This window comes from Thamnophis elegans, chromosome 5 (assembly GCF_009769535.1).
Source record: "Thamnophis elegans isolate rThaEle1 chromosome 5, rThaEle1.pri, whole genome shotgun sequence".
NCBI classification, from domain to species: Eukaryota; Metazoa; Chordata; class Lepidosauria; order Squamata; family Colubridae; genus Thamnophis; species Thamnophis elegans.
Genome location: NC_045545.1, coordinates 116,532 through 139,060, shown reverse-complemented (window position 1 = coordinate 139,060; position 22,529 = coordinate 116,532). Strand labels below are relative to the sequence as shown.

The 22,529-nt window shown below is 37.6% G+C and overlaps 1 protein-coding gene across 1 annotated transcript in view; it reads left to right on the top strand.

Moving 5' to 3' along the window:
* The window catches only part of LOC116508883 (potassium channel subfamily T member 2-like), a 127,304-nt gene that overhangs the window by 85,824 nt on the left and 18,951 nt on the right, over positions 1 to 22,529 (top strand). The window contains 3 exon segments of the mRNA XM_032217679.1: positions 3,628 to 3,727; positions 15,125 to 15,181; positions 16,319 to 16,367. Coding sequence (XP_032073570.1) covers positions 3,628 to 3,727; positions 15,125 to 15,181; positions 16,319 to 16,367 — 206 coding nt within the window.

The window sequence follows — 22,529 nt, the reverse complement described above, 5'->3', positions numbered from 1 at the left end:
ATTTCCATAAAATATATTAGCATGTTAATTTTCAGCAAAGATTTTCAGATGGCTTTATATCTTCCTTAAAGCAAGAATTATGAGTATGTTAAAGTCTTACATAATATTCCAAATATAGTATATTACAGTTTAATTTTCATTGAATACCTTCAGGCTTCCCCCAAAGCCTTTTCCCCCAAAGACATGAAAGTTGTTCCTTAATTATATTTGATAACTTGGTAACTAAATCAGAATATTGAATAATAACTTACAAACTTTTGAGAAACTTGTGAAAATATTACTATTCGGATGTTATCCTAAATATCTGTAATGAAGAGAATCCCATACAGTATAGTTCTTCATGTTACCTAATTCTCAGTAACTACCATTCAGAATGACTGTTGTTGTTTTGTAATGTTAATTTGATAAAGGAAAACAGAGAAAAAAGTGAAAGTAAAATAAAGGAATAGTTTTAAGGTCTCTAAGTTAGGAAGCAAAAATAAGTGAATTTTATATTTAACAGAAATGGAGATTTCTGTACCATACATGCGCAGAGAGATGCAAAACTTAACACACAAGAATTGTTGACACAAACTATTTACTACTTAAAGAAAAAACTTAGTGGGTTCCATATGATTTATAGAGTAACATTCATTCCAGGTATACTTCTGGAACAAAATCCTGAATGGAATGTTCCTTTTAGGATGGTCATAATGTAGCTTGAGATACAAAAATGTATAGGTTGTAGACTGGGGGTGTCACTCATGTTACGTGATGTATTGCAACTTTCCCCCCCCCCTTTGCTAAAACAGGGGTGGGCGTGGGCAGTGCACGATGCATCCAACACAGAGGCCGTGAGTGGTAGACCATCCCAGAAGGAGAGAGAGAATATTCCTCTGCATATTTGATGAGAAATATTAGAGATTTTTATAGAAATATTTTACAATACCTATATACCCCTTCTCTAGTATACATGTAATATAAAATGAAAAAGAGGAAGTTGTGTCCAAATAAGCTTCTGGAACCAGAATGATAAAATAATAGCTATATGAGATTATTTGACTATTGGATTATGGTAAATAAGAAGAAAAAAGGGTGATATTTACATAAATTATTTCACTGTGTTGGCCTCCAAAGATCTGAAACATATTTTTGGTATAGCTTCATTACATTAAAATGACATTAAATCTGATGACCCCGTCATCTTTTAAGTCTTCGCAGTTTCTTCAGCAGCAAAGTGAGGTGCACCTATAAGAATTAGTCAGGATTTTCACAGTCACGAAGCTCATTGGTTGATTCTTTACAAGTTACTTCCCAACATAATCAATTTCCTAGGGTTGATTACAAGGATAAAGGAGCAGTGGAACATACGGAGTGGGAGTATTCACTAGGTTTCCCAGTCAAAACACACAAAATGGTGGGTAGTTAAGATTAGGGTTAGGGTTACAGTGGAAAGGATTTTCACTCCTATTGAAGGGTATCAGTTGTATCAGCCATCAGAGAATGTTTAATGCACACATTTTAAATGATCTATCACTTTAATTGAAGTAAAGAGTATTGGTGACTTTCAAATAACAGTCCTCTTTTAACTGGAATTTATGGTTATGATAGAGGCAGCCTCATAGTGTAACTGCACAGTAATGAAGATATTAAAACTCTGATTCAAAAACATGTTGAAAACACTATATAATTGTTCATTGCACATGTTGTTAAAACTTCCACTGCCATTAGCTTTCATCATTTGCCACTGCCAGATGGTACTCTGACAGAGTAGGAAGCAATCACTGAATAATGCAAAGGGAGTAAAAAATGATGAATAATATATCAGAGAATTTTTCACCCTTGTTAGTTGCAATGGCCAGTTAAAGGCAGGTTCCGATATACACTAGTGGGACGTTTGCTTGTCTCGGGCGGAGTCCCTTGCTGTCACAAATACTGATATTTGTTCTGCTTTAATGATGATTTCTGGCTTATTTTCAACCTATGTCGCTTACCAGCTAAAGCAGCTTTTTGATAATAGATGACAAAAGAGAGCCACCTGTTCCTATTTTAAGTTGAATATTACCTTGATTAGGTATTCATGGAGAGGAACATTGATGATTGATTGATTGCATTAATTGCATATTTAAATTCGTTTCATCAGAATTGCATACTTTAATTTGCATTTCTTTATATATAAATATATGCACATGTTTTAGTCATTATTGATAATAATATATTTTACGCATTTATAATAACGGTATTAGCTATTTAGATACTGTGATCTCCTCACTTTAAATGTATATTGGAAACTCAGTTGTTATCTAAGTTGGTGTGCTACAGAAATGTTTACATTGCTGCATAAGATTGTATCCATGACTACTTTTTTGCATTGCAAAGATTATGAATTGTTAGTCTACAGTAGTGTACTTTAAATAACTTACATTGTTTCCACAGTACTCCATAGATAAATTGTGCAAGATAATAAAGGTAGCAACGATCAATTAACATTTTCTGGACTCTGCTCCTGGGCAAGTTGTTGTTCTTTAGCCTAGTGATGGAGGACAAGACATATTAGCTTGAGTTTTATGTGAGTATTTTCATTTCCATGGTGAAGCGACAGGTACTGGCTTCAGAGTGATAGATGCCTCCAGGTGACCCAACCCTCACTCCTTTTTACATGCGTACAGTGCCCGTAAGACACAGTAAAGAGGGGTGTGGCTTTCATTGCCCAGTTTATACCTACCGTTTTGAAACCCTTAGGCATCACTGTGGATCCCCCTGATGTGGATCTACGACAATTCGCCACAGCCAACTCACCACGGGGCAACTTGCTGTGGTACAAATGCTACATAATAAGTGAAAAATGGCGGAATAGAATCATTAAAGAAAGGGTGCAAAAGGAGGGAGAAAATGAAATATGAATGGCAAAAATGGAAATATTTTTAAATTATTTTAAATAATTAAATAAAATTGTTGAATTGTCCCATGGCACGTTGATCCACGGCGAGTTAGCTGAGGTGAGTTGTCCCGTGGGAAATTGGCTGCGGTCAGCTGGCCACGGTAACTTGGCCATGGCGGATTGGCAGCGGTGAGTTGGCCGTGGGGAGTTGGCCCATTCCGCCCTAATGTTGGGAAACTGCCAGCCAAACGGGGGGGGGGTGGTTAACTTTGGGTCCTTGCGTAGCATCAAGAGGCATCAGGCTCTCAGCCCTCTCCCCATGAAACCCTACCTGGCCGTTCCCAGGGTAGACCAGGGAGTCTAAGCGGAAGCTCTAAGCGGAAGTCAATAAGATTGCTGGCTTAGGCTCTTCCCAGGCGGCTGTTTTTGCTTGCTTACCTGCTCCTGTTTTTTCCCCCCTCTTTTTTCTTTGAAATGAGTAAGTTGATTCTGCATGAATAAGAAAAAGAATAGATTTGGATGCCTACTGGATGCTCTAATCTGTTTTGGTCTTTCCTTTTTTCCCACTTGAAGGGAGACAGTCCAAAGATAAGGGGGAAATAGTTTTGTAAAAGTTGAAATCAATACATGTATTAATATTTTAACATCCTAAATATTTTAAACAATTTTTAACAGATCTTGAGGATATTACTTTTCAATCAGTTTAGTAACTTGTAAGAATTCTTTTCTTAATTTAGTTTGATTCACTTTCCCTTTTTCCCCAACAGGCTTGAGAATCCGCTTATTCAATTTTTCACTCAAACTTTTAAGCTGCATGTTATATATAGTTCGGGTGCTCCTGGATGATCCAAATCAGCAACGTGAATGGTAATCTTTTAATTTTTCTCTCAAAATGCCTGAGAAATTGTTTTACTAAGATCAGTTGTGCATAATATATCATCTCCTAACATATTTTTAATTCTACAGGAGTCATTTGTAATCCAATTTCACATTTCATTATGTGCAGGTAGAGAGGACTATAATATTGCAGGCAAATCTTAATTAGCAGACTGTTGATAAAGTAAAATATTAAGGAGACCAGAACATTGGTTGCTGTTGCCACTGTATCTCATATAATATACATTACAATGCGCTATTTTTCTTTATGATGACCGAAATACAGGTAGTCCTTGACTTACAACAATTCATTTAGTGACTGTTCAAAGTTACAATGGCAGTTATGTTCATTGTTTCACTCCTATGACCGCTGCAGCACCTCATGGTCACATGTTTACATTCAGATGCTTGACAATTGGTTCATATTTATGACGGTTGCAATGTCCCAGGATCATGTGATCCCCTTTTGTGACCTTCCGACAAGCAAAGTCAGTGGGGATTCACTTACCAAGCGTGTTACTAATTTAACAACTGCAGCGATTGACTTAACAAATGTGGCAAGAAAAGTTGTGAAATGGGGCAAAACTCACTTTCTCACTTAGCAACGTAAATTCTGGGCTCAGTTGTGGTTGTAAACCAAGGACCACCTGTACAGTGTCTGCCACCTGTGTTGATACTTCTGGACCTTTCTGCAGTATTTCATTATTGGGTCATCAAATACTCCTGCCTTGTTTGTGACCTTTGGGCATTAGAGCAAAGCCTTCTCTTCATTCTTGTCTGTCATTTTGTTTTTGGTATTTATCCTTTCCTTGTATTGGTTGGAATTCCCTTTCATTCTCAATAGGTATCCAGCGGGAATTGGTTCTATGTAATTTTCCCTGTTTACTTTTTGGAGCGAGGTGCTTTTTTCCAAGAGGCAAATGGACTTTCGGGTTTTTCTTTGAAGGAGTTTCACTTCTTGTCCAAGAAGCTTCTTCAGCTCTTCGTTCATCATATTTCTATAGGCAGCAAGCCATCTTATAAAATGTGACTGTGTGATGCATAGTAAAAAATAATATAAAAACAAATTAAAAATAAATATAATTAAAAGAAAGGGAAGGGCCACAGATATTAACAGCAGTGGAGCCATTTCAACCATTCCCTTGGGGCCTCTAAGTCTGATGAACTACCCAAATCTTGAAAGACTTGCAAAACGTTAATAGCCTGATCACAGTGGGGGAATAATGTTTCATACAGCAAATGCCCTGGCAGTAAAGACTCATCTCTGAAATCCCACAAGATGTAGCTCTTTACTCAGAGGTGGGTTCCTACCAGTTGGCACCTATTCGGTAGAACCGGTTCGTCAAATCTACCGAACCGGTTAGAAGAGGTTCCACCAGTGGACCCGGAAAGCAGGCCACACCTACAGAAGAGCTTCCAAATTTTTTTGAAACCCACCACTGGTCCTTGGATGTGATTATTCTACACTATCATGCTCATATTTATAAAACTCAGGGCCTCTGTGAAAGGTAAGGATGACTACTGCGTTTGTGGTGCAATCAGAACATTGCGTGTGTTGAAGTTGTTTTAACGCAAACCAAAGATGCCTTTTAAAAAACAAGTTTGCATCCTATTCTCATGCAGGCCAGTGCTGTGTGTGAGGTCATTTAAGGTGGTTCTGGCAAGTGTCGTCGGCATCTTCATATCCGGCCACATGGGCGGCAAGCCACTCCCATCCGGTCACATGGGCAGCAAGCCACTCCCACAAAGGAGGCCACACCCACAGAGGAGGTTCGAACAAGTTTTGAAAGCCACCACTGTCTTTACTGGACCTACAACATACATCTTCTGCCAGGCAGATGTACTCAGCAAGAAGTGGTCCCTCAAATAACTCGGTCCTTTGTCATGAATATCTTACCAGGTCCTCAATTTCTTGACTTCAGAGGCAGTGAGAGACATGATGTAGCTTGGCTTGTGTCAGATCTTTACCATTATAACAGTTTATTATTTCCCCCCTTTAGTTCTCCCCCCTCCCCCCACGAGTCAGTTCAGGTATTTTTATTTTTATTTTGTGTTGTCTGTTCATGTTGTTCTTTTCTGGTTTTCCTATGTCCATTTATCACAAGTTCCTTCAAACTTTGTTTTGGGTTTTTAGGACTGCTGGGTGTCTTTATCTCTGCAGTATTGTAGGTGTTTGGGGAAGTGCTTTTCTCTCCCTTTTTCACAGCCAAAGGGATTCAAGCATCATCGAGGCTCTGGGCTCCCTGATTTTAGTATTTTTAAAAATATTTTGAAAAGATGTTTTTTCCCAAGTAAGGGATGTATTGGAAGAAGGTAAATAGAGGTGGCCCATCTGATCTTTGGCTGGACAGCTAACAAGCTTTCAAATTGCCTTGTTGAAGGACTTATGTTCATTTCAATTATTGTTTAATTATTTTTCCAGGATATAAGGCTCGACTATGAGATTGTGTGTTTACTTTATTCGGCAGTTGTTTCTTTGTATTTTTATTATGACAATATGTATAAGGATTGGCTGTCCCTCGCATTCTGGTTTCTTTTTTAACTGATTATTATGCATCTTGTTGACATTGCAGCTGTTATTACTGCTTTTAATTTTATTCAGAGGACTTACCTAATTTTGTTTTATTAAAGGGATTTTTGCAAGTGTATATATACAAATGTCTTCAAGCCAATATAATAAATGCAGTGTGCTTGTTGTTAAGTTTAAAAGCAAAGCAGTTTAACTTTTGGAAGGACAGAAAAAGTTTGTGCCTGACCAACTATAGTACATTTTAACTAACGGCAGCCGACAGGCCTGTCTAAAAGCTTTCGTAGATTGGACAAGTTCGGTGCTCAGACAAAGTCTGTATTTGCAGGAGAAATTTGCAATATGCCAATTGTAGATGCCTTAATCCAAATGCAGAAAAAAACATTTCACTTCAAAGCACTATCCGGCTTTAAATCTCTCTCCATGAGCCTTTGCATGCAATAAGGAAAAGAGGCCAGTACTGCGATGGGCTTGGCCCCACAGGAGACACGTTTTCTTTTAAAGTTTAGCTTAACCTTTTCATGAAAACTGGCTTTGTTGGATCTGAACACAGCATTGGTTCAAATCACTGATCCTAAAGAAGGGAAGTTCAAATAATTTACTTCCAAGCCCACTCTCTGGTTTTTTTTTTTTGAATGACAAGCTAACATTCATAAGAAAGCGAACTAAAGGCTGCTGAAGGAGAGGGAAAAGGGCACCCGGGCTCACTGCTTTGACTGAATTCATTCAAGCTTGTGTATTTAGTCAAGCTTTTGACTAAATAGAACAATAAAGAGGCTAACAGGCTCTCAACTCTTTCCTGATTGCGTTTGCAGGATTGCATCATGAGTAAATTACAAAAAGTGCTGTTGAAACCAATGGTACCTATAGAGTAAATGCCCCAAGGTTTTTACAGCTAGTCCAGAATTTCTGTTGCTAACCAAGGCAAATGAGTTTCCCCCATTTTATGACCAATTTTTCCACAGTTGTTGAGTGAATCACTGTGGTTCTTAAGTGAATCACAGTTGTTAAGTGAATCTGGCTTTCCCCCGTTGATTTTGCTTTCAGAAGCCGGCTGGAGGGTTACAAATTGTGATCACATGGCCCCCAGGACATTGCAGCTGTCATAAATACATACCAATTGCTAAACCCCCAGATTTTGCTCATGTGACCACGAGGATGCGTCAGTGGCTGTAAGTATGAAAAACAACTATAAGTCATTTTTTCAGTGCCATTTAAGTTCAAATGGTCACTATAACGAATGGTTGTAAGTCAAAATAGTAGAATGACAGCTTTGGAAGGGACCTTCTAGTCCAGCCTCTTATACCATTCCAGACAAATGACAATCCAGTCTCCTTTTAATAGCCTCCCGGTGATGGCAAACCATTCCACGGTTTTGTTCCCACTGTAAGGAAATTTCCTTGGTTCTAGGCTGCTTCTTTCCTTGATTAATTTCCATCTATTGCTTCTTGTCCTTCTGGTGCTTCAGAAAATAGATTTACTCCCTCTTCTTTGTGGCGGCCCCTCATGTGTTGAAACGCTGCTGAGATGTCATTCCTAGTCCTTCTAGATTAGACAATTCCTGCAACTGTTTTTCATAAGCTTCAGTCCCCGGCTCCCTAATCATCTTGTACTCTTTCCAGAGTCTCATCATCTTTTTTTTTTATATTGTGGTGACCAAAATTGGATGTGGCATTCCAAGTGTGGTCTTATACCAAGATGTCATAGAGCAGTAACTGTTGTGGCCTAGCAGGATCTGGTTGAGCTGCTGATGGACTCGGATAGTGAGGAACCATATGAGTCTGCCATGGAAGACGTGGAGGACCCTGGGCAGGGTTCAGACTCAGAGCAGGGACCAGAGAGGCTGGTTACCACCAGGAGGTGCCCGAGGCATGGAGCAGTGGGGAGGATCAAAGGCAGTTTGTCCCTGATGCTCGATTGGAAACGGCTGAGAAACGCAAGCAGCAACTCCGTAGGCAGACTCATAGAAGATGATTAAGCACAGGTGGTTGTGGATGGGCCCCTCCCAAGAGAGTTTATAAGTGAGGCGTTGGGAGGGGACATTTACAGGAAACAACCGTTCCACTAGTATTCAAGAAATCTGTCTGTATTCTAGCCGTGTCTGTTTGTTTGGATTATCTGTGTTGCTTCATGTGAACTATCTGGGTTGCTGCCAAGCTATTATATTGAATGTGAGTTGTCTGGGCCCTCAGCCAAAGGATTTGTTATCTCATTAATTAAATAGTGGCAAACAGCCAAGCCTGTGTTCTGGTTTATTCACAGGCCAGGAGGGGTCAGAACAAGTAACTAATATTTCATGTGATCTGGAATCTATTCCTTTGTGTTAATACAGGGTACGATTTCATTGGCCTTTTTGACCAAACTCTTTGTTTGGCCATACTTTCTTTTAGAATATAGGTAGTTGACGACTACTTCTATTTGCCTCACAACCCAACACACATTTTGTCGGGGGTGTCAAACTGGTGGCCCATGGGCTGGATGGGTCACGTGCAGGGCGCACCCATCCCAGCTGTGCAAATGGGAGAAACACTGCAAAACATGTGACACAGCGAGTTTGACATGCATTATACTGTTGAGGTGGGTTTTTTTCAAACTACATGGGGGGAGGGGGAGGCCAGAGAATGACATCTTTATTACCTTCAAGATTTCTTCCACCTTTCTATTACCGTCATATAGATAGAATAAGCTGAGACAAACAGATAAATTCCCATTGTAAAAGAAGGCTATGCTTTCTATCCTGGAGTAAGCAACATTGCATTTACTACAGAATATGCATATACACATCTGCACCTGTTAAGCATAGCAAACATTGTCATTATTTCTTCCAGTCACTTCAATGGTGGCCTATTTTGCTCCTTCACCTTTCTTTTTCTTCCTTCCCTTCATTCTTCACAAATATGTGTGAGTGCATGTGCATATATTTAAGAAATAATGGTTTGAATGATTGTTAAATGCAGTTGGGGAGAATGTATTGAATTTGTTAAAATGAGGTGCTTTTTATTGACAATTTTATTCACTAGTTATTTATTCAATTAAAAATAATTGATTTTTTTTCTCTAGTCCTTGTTTTATTTTTGGAATGTAGCTTCAGAATTATAGAAATAGGCAAACACAGTTGTGTATCCATTTCTGTCTTAAGGGATTTATTGAAATGTGATGGGATTATATTGACAATCTCATCCAGTAATTATTTATTCAATTAAAATTAATTGGATTTTTGTCTTGTCCTTGGAATGTAGCTATGAAACATGGAGCCTAGACATATGCAAACTTACAGTTGTCCATGCAAGTCTGTCTTGGGCACAAATTTATAGTATTGGGAAGAAAAAAAATACTTTTAGGATTGGCTTCAGATGAAGTTCACAGCATTAGCTTGACTTTGTAGAGAAATTTAAACATTGCCTAGGTATTTTGTTCAATTTATTTTTTTAGAGGTATCTCCCTTCCCTTGTCTTTACCTTCATTTTAATTATGTTTCAAACAGATGCAGTATAGAGGAAACGTTATTAAACTTTGGAAATTTACTACTTTGATCACTTTGATGAAATGCATCACAGCTCAATATAAATATTCTCAGTCATCTAACTATAGTAACCTTTTCTTTTGATCATGTAATTCTAACAAACCAATAAAAACATCATTTGTACATTTTATTCTGTAGAATGTTTATTAAAGTTGCAGTGGTTTTAAAGAAAAAGTTAGTAATTAAGTCTTATTTGTTTCCCATAATTATTGTATCTCCTAGGATCATAACTCTTCAAAGACTGCCAGAGCTGTTTATTTTAATAGCTGGAATATAAAATGTACTGCTTATAATCTAATAATGCTGAAAGAATTATTTCAAAAATGACAGTTATGTCCACATTGAAGCTCATCTCTTGGGAGAGAACAACCAAGTAGATGACATATTGGTAGGCGAGACTCTTGGCGCATAAATCTAATAAATAAAAATTAATGAATAAAATAGTAGGAGAAATCAGGAGATTGCTGCAAACTAGTGTGCTATGAATGAATCTTCCCATTACTAGACAGCTTGGCAGTTTCCAGGGATATCGTTATTATTCCTCTACATAGCTGTGCTATTTTCTAGGTTAACTGAAAAAATTCTAATATTTAAATGTGGGATTGGCACATATATAGCTTTTAGTTTGCAGCTATTTCCAATTCCTATTTTTCTCAATGTTAAAGTTGGAAAGTCGGAGGATAATATATGTTTAAATCACCATACCTCCCCAAAATTACTACTAATTCTATCTTTAATTTGACATTAATGTTTTTAAAATGTGATTGGCACCCAAAAGGAAGATCCAAACACAGTCCAAAACATAAGTAGTTTGTCGATAATAATTAAAAATAGGATTCTGCTCTATAATCAAGAGCCAGGCTAAATTAGAAAATCCAGTTGTTTCTTTGTATTTGCCTGTTTTCTTTTTGTTGTCTTATTTTAGGCCTCTGTTAATTTGAAAACAAGTTGAGATTCTGTCCCCTCACAGTTCATTTCTATTAATGAGATTTTTTCTTTCTTTTGAGAAGCAATGATTTTTAACAAAATAGCATGCATACATTTTAATACATTATCCCTGTAGGTGTTATTAATTAATATTCAATCTTGATATGGAACCACTTTTCATCTGAATTCATTTGAAAGGTATTCTTTGCCCCTAATTTTAAAATCCAACAAAGGCAATAATAAAGGTAGAAAAATAGGAAAACAAGGACGGGAGTAGCTGTGCTTTTGGCATCCTATGGCTCTGGTGAAGTTGGCTTTCCCCTTGTCAAATAAATCATGATTTGATTTGAAATCAAGCAGTTGATTTGAATATCTTTTTTGTGAATGTTTACTGAAGGATTTTGCATATCCCTGTATTATTATTCTGTTACTACTTTTGAAAAAGACTGCTAATAACTCTGACAATGTTTATTTCTCCTAGGCGCTGCTTGGAGTGTCCAAGCATGGGTTAACTTCAGCTTGCTGCCCAAGGACTGAGTTCAAAGTTTGTGTAGCCACGCCTCCTGCTCCCTTTAGAGGCTCAGTTTAAAAAACTCAGTTGCCTTAAAAGGACGCAGTTGGAGAGATCCAGTTCTTGGACAGCAAGTTGGACTCTCCAAACAGTCTCGTGTAGCCTAATTTTTTGCTTTTGTTGTCAGTAGATAATTTAGGAAGCATTAGGTTTTATTATTTTTTTCCCTGCAAGTGAAAACTTCTCATACAGCCTTCCTGATGCACGGGACAGGCAGCTTGGAGTGAAGCTCCCTTCCGCGACCACCACGGTTGAGGCACCACGGGGAGGCTCGTCAGCGGCTGCTGGCAAGCTCAGGGGGCAGGTAGGAAGGTTAGGGAGCCCCCAGAAGCTGTCGGAATTAATTAATTAATTATCCTAAACAATCAAAACATTTCTTTTAAAACAGGGGTGTCAAAGTCAATTTCATTGAGAACCGCATCAGGATTGAGGTTGACTTTGGGGCGCTGTGGTAGGTATGGTGAGCGTGGCCACTCCCACTGCTGCTCTGTTCACTCTCCTTGGCCGGATTGCTCATGTTGTGTGTGGGAGGGCAAAGTGTGTGGGTCAGAGGGAGGCCAACTCTCTCTCCTTGCGAGGAGACAAGGCTTTGTAACCAAAGCATCCTCTGTGATAGGATGGGAGACCACCAGGAGAGGTCAGGAGGGAGGGGGCAAGGGGATGGGAAAAGGCAACAGGGCCGTTGGTGGCCAAGTATTAAGGCAGGATTTATCTCAGACCCTCACTCTCTCTCATTATAATCTCTTTCATTCCTTCCATCCTTCCTTCTTCTCTTTTCTTCTTTTTCCTTCCACTCTTTCCTTCTTTTTCTTTGTCTTTCCTGTCCCTTCTTGGATGCTCAAATGCAAAAGGGGAAACATTTCTCGATGCCTTGTGACCAAATGCCACTTTTGCTAGTAGTTTGTGACTGAGAACATACCAGACTCAGTTTATCCCATGCGTGTATTTCATGGGGTGTCCACAGACAGCAGTACAGCAAAATTGTCAAAATGATGGCTCTGATAGTTCATCAGACCTCCTCCGTTTTTTATATGCAACAACTTTAATGCTTGTTGGTTGCCTTTCTATATGTATAATCCTCAAATGGGCTCTGCTGTAGGGACCCTGCGGTGGTGTAATTCAGACTGGAAATACAGCAAAGGAAATATTTTCCCCACTGGAAACAATGGAAAACTGGGCCTGTGCGCACGCACGCACACACGCCTGGGTGGCATGGGGGGGGGGGGCAAAGTGACACAGGGCAAACCCTTAGAATTTCCAGGGTGGCCATGTGGGTCGCATCCGGCCTCAACAGAATCGAATAAATGCATAATATTTACAGGACATTGCAAAATATAATGTACATAAAGCAGAGAGCAAAGGTTTAAAAAAAAGAATGTTAAGCAGCTGCTTATCAGTTCATTTATACAGAGTGATGAATCATTTAAAATGGTTACTAACAGAAGTCTCTAGAATTATATTGTAGATCAATTGGTATTTTTCAATTAGCAAATTTATCAAATCAATTCCTAATTGTCCATGAAATAAATGGGGTTTTAAATAACTTTATCAAAGAGATAGAGAGATAGATGGACGGACAGGACAGGACAGGACAGACATAGACTTTTCATTATATATTCTCTCTCTGTATGTGGATGTATATGGTAGGTATATGCCTACCAGACATCTGGAAACTGGCTCTAGTCAATACACGAGTCCCAGCCACAAAAACTGACAGCCACAAAAACCGACACAGGACCCAGAACAACCCAGGACACCATCACCAATCACCCTCACCAAACATCAGTTCCATCAACCAATCAAGATGTGACAACACAGCCAACCAATCCGTTTAAAGCAACAAAGCCAACATTATTCCACATGCCCCCACCTATATTTATAGAAAAACGGCAGCTCCGATCACGCTTTGCTCGCAGAAGCACGAAGCCAAAGGCACCAGCCTGAAGATGACGAGTGTGACGAAACGTCGCCAAGATACTGTCAATCTTAACACAGGAAAAGACCCGAATACGCCAAGACCTGCATATATGTGTCTGTGTGTGTGTGTGTGTGTGTACCTATACATACATACATACATACATACATACATACATACATACATACATACATTCCTGATTGTTTATTTGTACCCTATAACTATCATTAAGTGTTGGACCTTATGATTCTTGATGAATGTATGTTTTCATGTCTTTTTATGTACACTGAAAGCATCTGCACCAGAGACAAATTCCTTGTGTGTCCAATCATACTTGGCCAATAAAAGAATTCTATTCTATTCTATTTTATTCTATCCTTCTATCTATCTATCTATCTATCTATCTATCTATCTATCTATCTATCTATCTATCTATCTATCTATCTATCTATCTATCTATACACACACACACACACACACACAAACATACATACATACATACATACATACATACATACATACATATATATATATATATATATAGCAATAGCAGTTAGACTTATATACCGCTTCATAGGGCTTTCAGCCCTCTCTAAGCGGTTTACAGAGAGTCAGCATATTGCCCCCAACAATCCGGGTCCTCATTTCACCCACCTCGGAAGGACGGAAAGCTGAGTCAACCTTGAGCCGGTGAGATTAGAACCGCTGAACTGCAGATAACAGTCAGCTGTAGTGGCCTTCAGTACTGCACCCTAACCACTGCGCCACCTCGGCTCTATATATATATAAGATTTTTTTTTACAACCCCCGGTATGCCCAAACATGGGAGGAAGATCACTACTTCCATTCTCTGTCCTTCGGCCCGTCACAAGAGACCATCCAGGCAGAAACCCAATATTTTTACTGTTGCCTTTTTGTTACATTTTGTTGTATTTGTGCTGATAAATAAATAAAGGGAGACTAGTATAGATACTGTTGCCTTTGTTATTTTTGTGTTATATTTGTGTGCCTTTATTTATTTATCAGCACACAAATATACCATATATATATATGTACCATATATATATATATATATATACCATATATATATACCATATATATATATATATATATACACACACACACACACACACACACACACACACACACACACACACACACACACATATAAAGTCACAACCCCTGGTATGCCCAAATATGCCTAAGAGGCAATAGAGCACAGGTTCGATTCCCAACATAGGGTATGGCTAGCTGATGAGAGCTAAATAGCTTGAAATAGATCTATACTAGTCTCCCTTTATTTATTTATCAGCATAAATATAACATATATATATATATATATATATATGGTATATATGGTATATATGGTATATATATGTATGTGTGTCTATCTGTCTATAGATATATAGATCTATCGATATATAGATATATACACACATACATACACCTTTTATATTGACTTACATTGTTATATTCCCATAATTTACAGCCAGCCAAAATCTTCATAATAACTCCATTAAAATATGAGTGGTTTTATTATTTGTTTTGTTTTTGTTTTGGTATATTAATATATATATATATATATATAATTAAGCAAGGATATGCTCTTACATATGTTATGTTTCATAAAATTCATTTAGTTCTGTGTTCTAAATATCTCAAGTTAACATTTTAAAATGTTGTTTTAAAAAACAATGTTTAACAATATATTTCTTCATTAACTGAACAAACCTCACCCAGGATAACCCACATTTATTGTCTTTCATTTTAAAATTTTAACCAGCATGATATTTTACAACCCTTTAAAATATTATTATAACAAACTAATGATTTTGTCTGGCTTTCTTTTTTTCTATAACATATTTCATTATGATATGACGCTGTTTTCTAAATGAAAATGGATTTTACATTTGGATGTCTGCTAGCAAGGAATTAAACCAAGGATGTTCCAGTCAAAACAACATTTCTGCAGAGATAGATTGGTAAGTTTAAGGATGTGTTTATAGCAGCAAATCGATGTTTTTAACTTAAATTATTAGATTCTTTTCCTAAATAATGTGCTTATCGATATTAGCAGGAGCTATCCTTTGTGCAAAATGGGTAGAGGTGATTAGAGTTACCCCGGATGAACTCAAGCCTGATGTGGATAGGAAGAAATATTTTGAAACAAATTAAGTAAATTGAATTTAGAATTTGCAAATATTTTAGTAATAATATGAAAGCACTCTGGATTCTATATCAGGAAAGAAATTTCATTTTGATTAGTCAAACTGAAATGCTTCATAGGTTATTCACTGGCTGTGTTTACAAGGTATAATGCAGCAAAACCAACCCTGTTCTCTCCTCTCTGTTTTCAGGGTCTATTAAACATTCTGTCACTTAAAAAAAATATAGTACTGACCATTGAGAAAGCAATTAAATAATGTCTTCCCTCTCTTCATGGAAGACCCGTTTCTCACAATTGAAGTAATGTACAACTATTACCATTATTCCAATACATTACCTTAACTATTTCTTAAATTTTCTTCAAGTTATATAAATCTGCAGGATTTCACAGAGAAAAATTGCTAAGAACATAAAGAAATGTATGAATGTGTATTGCATGTGTATCTATTTGATGAAGCCATGGTTGACTTCAGTTCTGAAAACAGAGACAAGAACAAAGCTGCTACTTGCACCATACATACAAACAAAAATAAATAAATCCCATTTTTTGGGTGGGTGGAGTATTATTATTTTGGCCCAATATAAGAACTGCTCCCAGCCATTCTATTTTATGCCCACTATTCAGATGAGTAACGCAGGAGGACCAGTAATGAGTTCCATAGAACTTAGGACATTTGATGTGATTGCAGCATTGGATAGGAAAGTAAGCCGTAGATTACTTCATGCATTATTATCTGAAACATCTAATCAGTTTCTTAACTCCAGAGTATCTCCCTCTGCTCTTCCCTCATAAATCAAAATATTTTGAATTCATGAGAAAAATTCAAGAAAAATAAAAATAATTTCAGAGTGTTAATTTGAATGTGGAGGGAGAATAGCTTGTTCAGATAAGGTTTTCTCCTCCCCCCAAATAAATACATAAATCCATTCCCTTTGTTGCTGTAATTTTTCAGGTCACTTATTATTTGGGTGAATCGAAGCTTACCTTTGTGGGGATTACAGGTAACGTATACTTTCATTTTTGTAGATTTTACATGCGTTTAATAACATTTTAGAGTAAAAGAGGAGTATTTATTAACAGAATGGCAAATTAGTGAGTGCAAAGGTCATTCTACAAATATATATTGTATATTTTATAATATTTTTCTCTGAAGACATTTAGTATGGTTATTATGATTATCAGTCAAGAAGTTACAACCAGTCCTTGCTTAATGTCTACCTGGTTTAAAGACTATTTGCAAATGTAATATTAGGTGTTTTTTTTAAAACCCCAACCAATGTGTGTGCTTTATAATCAGATTTTGTGCCTAACAACAGTGCATGTGGCAGTGAGAGTAATGCTGGCATGGCTGTATGAGAGTTTTATCTAAATGAGCCTGCAGCAGTCAATGATCTTTGCAGCTTCTGTCTTTCTGTCTCAGCCACGTCTTCACACCTAGCAAACATTCAACCTCTGGTTTAAGGAAGGGATTGCAATTGCTAAACAAGGAAAGGATATACTCAACCTACGACCATTCATTCACTAATTATTTGAAGTATGACAGAATCAAACAGATGGTGGTGGTTACAACTGATCCTCCCAAGTTCTGTATGCTGCCGTAGCACTCCTACAGTCACATGACCGAGACCTGGTTGCTTGGCTACCTGTTCACACTTACAACCGGTTGCCAAATACTTGCAATCATGTGGTGCTGTTTGACACCTTCCCTACTCTTTCACCCAGAACGTCAATTTCCTGCCTTGTGCTGTACTGTATTTTGCACATCCTCCGTGACCCGTGGGTTCAAGGAGGAACCTCCACAACCCACTCCAGAATTCTTGTGCGATGCCTGACCCTCTTGTGTACCCTTCTTAGTTAAGATCTCTACGATTCATTTATCCTGCTTTTGTTTCTTTTATTTTGATGAAAATGACACAATAAATTCTTGTGAACAATGCCAGATTTTTTTAACTGAATTGGCTTGCAACAATTATTAATCTCATTTGCAAATTAGTATATATATATATATGACTATAGTACCCCTCTCATTAACTTTGAAATGTATCGTTGCCAACAGACAGAAGAGACCCTGCCTTACTAGTTAATACAAGAGGTCCACTTCTTAGCCATGTTTCAGTACCTTACAGTTTCTGAAGAAAACAACATTCTCCCGGGGAAATGCTTCTATGCCGTCAAAGTTTCACCACCTCAAGAAACTTTACAGAGTCATTGAAGAGATAGTCTTGTTCCATTTTTAGCACCTGGTTCTACTACAATGACAGCAATGTTATTCCTAACATTGATAGCATTTTTTGCCCAGGTTAAGCTCAGAAAATTAGAGAAATATAACCTGTCCCCTTCTTGAGCTTCAGTTCATATTGTCAACTGTCAAACACGTGTGCCCAAATATCATCACTTGGTAGCAGAAAATAGACGCAGTCCAATCTCACCTGCCAGATGAATAAAGGGACATTTTTTCTAACAGAAGCAGCACAATTTGCCAAGCAGGAATTATGTTCATCTCATCATTCAGCTTTCTCCATGTGTTTATCCTGTTTGCAACTGCCTATAATCTTACTGAACTAAAGGCTGCCAGACTTTCAGAGGGAAAAAGCTGTTTACTACTCAGGAACTTTCATTAGAAGTTAGCAACATCTGTCTCAGTAGAGCAGACTTAATCTTTGGCCTTGATCCTCCTGTATACTTACTTACTATTTGAAGACCATTTGGCTCACTTTCAAGGTACTTGGACTTCTTTGTGATTATGTTGGTTGTTTCACAGGTTTATAGGTTTTATACTGAGTTCACCAGAACACCCTGATTTCCAGAGTTACGTCAGACGGCTTCCTCTCTCTATGGAGAGCATTCATCAGAAATAGTGTTAAAAAGCAAGGTCAAATTGTATTGAACATTTGCCATCAAAAATATTTTTAAAATGCTCTTAGATCAGTACGGTATTCATTACTTCCATTCTCTCACATAAATGACACTTTGGCTAATAAGTCAATGAGACCCTTCCCTTCTCACAGTTCTGATTATAATTAATAGCAGCAATGACAAATGCTACTGTTGCTACAGCTCCATATATTGCAGGTATAATTAAGATTCCCTTCCCAACAAGAATAAGAGCCCATGTAATAACTCATGCATGACAGCTACAATTTCAGATGCTCACTTGTCTCACCTTCGAATATATTCTAGTGGGCACAGTGTTGCTATTCTATTTTTTTCAGAAAATTTCTGTTCCTCCTTGATTCTACCTAGTGTCAAGGAGTTTCACTAGAGTTAATTCTTTTCACAACTTCTTTACAATCAGTGTTTTCACACGAGGATGGGGCGTTCAGAGCCATTTTCATCTGAGCTATTTGGTACAGGCACCAGCTTCTCATAACGTGGAAGATATACTATAAGATTCTGAAGGTTGTCCTGATGGCCCCATTCATCAGGTAATAACATAATTCAATCTGGTACAGAGTTGGAAGGGACCTTTAAGGTCTTCTAGTCCAATCCCCTTGAAGCAGTAGAACTTATAACATTCCAGACAAATGGCTGTCAGATTTCTTCACCTCCAGTGATGGAGCATCCACAACTTCTGAAGGCAACTTCTGTTCCACTGATGAATTGTTCCCACTGTCAGGTAATTTCTCCTCAGTTCAGGCTGATAGGTTTTCTATCCATGACTTCTTGTCTTGCCTTCAGGTGCTTTGGAGAATTTGCCTCTCCTTTGTGGCAGCCTCTTAACTGTCGGAAGATTGCTATCATGTCACCCCTGGACCTTCTCTCTTCATTAGATTAGCCACTTCCAGTTTCTTCAACCATTATTTTGTGCAATATATAAATAGAGGTCCAGAAGATAAAAGATGGCTTCCAGGTTCACATAATAAACGTAATGAACATAATAGACAAACAGAATAAATAAATATAATAAATGTCATATATCAGTATAAATATGTATTTAGGCAACATGTAAACAAACAATAGCACACAAAGAATGGCCACAGCTTCAACAGCCATCCTTCAAGGTATTACCCTCCCTGGCTCATGATGATAAGCCTTTGACTTTGTTTCCCAAGCGCTGCCTTAGGTTTGATCTTAACTGCACGCCGAGATAAAAAAAAATTATTGCATGCTATTGTGGAGCTATTGGAGATAGTTGAGATGGATGTGTGACTGCTGTTTTTATGCAACTTTTATATCCTGAAAGTAATATTTAGTTAACTGTAGAACTAATTACAAAAGATGCACTGATGATATGTGGTAATAAAATTCAGAGAACACCAAGAACTGCACAATTACAAAAGAGCTTCAATCTGGATGGTATCTAAACCATTTCGGTGCATCACATGCCACAGTGGCCAACCAGATGCCTCAGTGGGGTTCAAAGCAGGAGGGGGAATTTACAACACTTGCGCTGTTGTTCTCTTGCTACTGATATTTGGAGGCTCCAAACCTATGTAATAGTGCATAATCAATAAACTTTGCAGATCTATTCTCTATGAACCAATCAGTATTGAAACAAACCAAGCTAGTGGCCATCCTCCTGTTTTGTAACATGGAACTCCTCAAATTAATTCTGGGCTGTGTGGAAAAATGTGGTTGCTTGTGGTTGCTGTATTAAATTTAAAACTTTAAGCAGTTTCATTGAGTAATCTGTGTCCTGATTTTTGAGAAAATCTCCCTGTCCATTTTCTGCATATCGTGCTTAATTTTTACATTTAGCGTACATTGAACTGTATTTTCCATTTGGTTGCCCACTCATCCAGTTTAAATTTCATTTCTGTAGCTCTTCACACTTTCATTATCATTAACTTGAATAGTCTAGAATCATCTGCAAATTTAGGCAGCTCAGAGTGCTTAGCCGAAGTCATGATAATTTATGAATAAATTAAAAAGCTCCAATCTCAGCAGAGAGCTCTGTGGCACTTCTTATTTCCTTCCATTGAGAAAATTGCTCCTCTACCCCCACATTTCACTTTGGTGTTTTTTCCCCCCACTCAGTTAGCAATCTATAAAGAGCAGCGCCTCTTATCCCTCGACCACCAAGATTTTGTCAGAAGCTTTTTCAGAATCCAACTGTACAGTGTTAATCGTATCATCTCCTTCATTTGCCTTTTGTCACTTGTAAAGAACTTTAGAAGGTAGACTTACTGTTGCATCGTCAGAACTAATTTTACTTCAGGGCTTGTTTCTTTGTCTGCTAATTATTTTTTTCCTATGATTACATTTTTTACCACTTAGATGTATTAGTGCATTTTGTGCAGTTTGTGGAATTGTACAATGCTGCTTAATGGCCCTTCAAGAGGAACTGGGAAGAAATTGTTCTCTCTCCCTCTACCCGTCCTCCTTATCTATACTATTTACTTAAATCTGTATTTCTATATTGACTTGATATATTTACTATTCTTTTTCCCCCTAGAGTTTCTTTTCTTTGCCCCCCTTTCTTTGTCACAGTTGTGAGATGAATGGCAATATAAATTGTTATAACAATAGAATAAATATAAATGCTGCCAATTTGTGAATTAATAACATTAATTCTAGACTGTCTCTATGCCTGAGCACATTTGGAATGGAAAAGCACTTCCTATCAGCATGTAGACATGTTGTTTTTCCCTGAGAGGAAGGTAGAAGCACTGCTAGAGTCCCTTCTCCTTGTAAGGTTAAAGGAAATTCTTCAAGCCTTCACATCTTTTCTAACACAGGAAGGTAGGAGTCCAGGAAGAGCCCTGCTTTACAATGTAGATTGTAGAGCATCCTCTTGATTGCATAGTAATAGTAGTCTCTAGGGCTGACATGACTTCTTATTTTTAAATCTATTGGTTTGGGAACACATTGTCCATAAAAAACTGCATACACAATTGCTGTAAGATTTTATCACCCTCTAAATAATTAACAGTGAAGTTGAGATGCTTAGAATTGAGTGGCTTAATGGTGAAGACACTGGCCTCCCCCTTGGAGGGTTGAGAGTTCAATCCTAGATAGCAGCAGGTGTTTCCCTCCTAGAACACAAAGAAAAAATATCTGCTGTGGACTCCATGTGGCTTCGGGAAGGGCATCCAGCCAGTAAATGCTCCGCTCCATCCAGTTGCTCAGACTCTACCCCAAATTACGGGATTATGGGAATTGAGACGCTTAGAATACTGAAGACTTTGTCATCAAAATGAAGCATGAAAATTGCAGCATCTAATTCACTTCAGCTAGAATAGTGTTACTTATTTGGAGCCATTTCAACATGTTTGCGATCTTGCTAATGTTTCTATACCTTCACAACTTGTAATATCTGTGCTGAATCTTGATTATGCTTTCGTTCCGAGTTCTGGTCATTCATTAACTTGGGATGTCAGTTTAAAATTAGGGTTGCTCACGCTGATCTTTTATTTAGAATTCCATACTCAGTAATGACATGTTTCTGCAAATGCCAGTTCTTAGAAGATTGGGTAGCTAAGCAGTTATTTTAAGCCATTTGTTTGGTTAATACCAGTTTTGAAAATAATGGGGCTGTGCTAGTTTGAAGTGATGTAGTAAAATTCTTTTTTAACATACTGTATTTTGAGATGTGCAAAAAGTCAAATTTATTGGGGAATAAAGGTATCAGCTTGGATAATATCTCTTGGCATTTATAATGATTCTGTAAATATAAGCCACTGAGGAATGCTACTCTGCAACTGCTATTAATTTCAGTATAATATATGTAAAACCTGAACAAATTCCAAAAAAGTGAATGGATTCTGTGAAGCATTAGTATATTGGCAAATGATCCAAGTAGTGGATGAAACACAATTCTATCAATTCTGTATATGACATAAATGCTCTGTAATGCTGCCTTCAGTTCATGTTAATTATTGTCTGTTGTATAAAAATGAGGAAAGGTTTCTGAATATTGGACATGGGTGTCAAATAGCAGTGGGAAGCTATAATGTTTATATACTGGGTTTCTGGCATGCCAGAGGAGGTATTGAGTTGGTCAGTATTGGAAAAAGACTACAGAAATAAATCCCATTCTGGACAAATTCATTCTTAATTGGTATGGCAAGACCCTTTTCTGTTCCCTGGCTTATTGTATGGATCAATACTTTGTCTTTACAAATTAGCTGTTGCTGAATGATTAATGTCTACAATGCTGGGAAAAATAGATAATATTTAAGTATATATTGGCCAATTTCAAGAAAAAATATAATATATAAAGC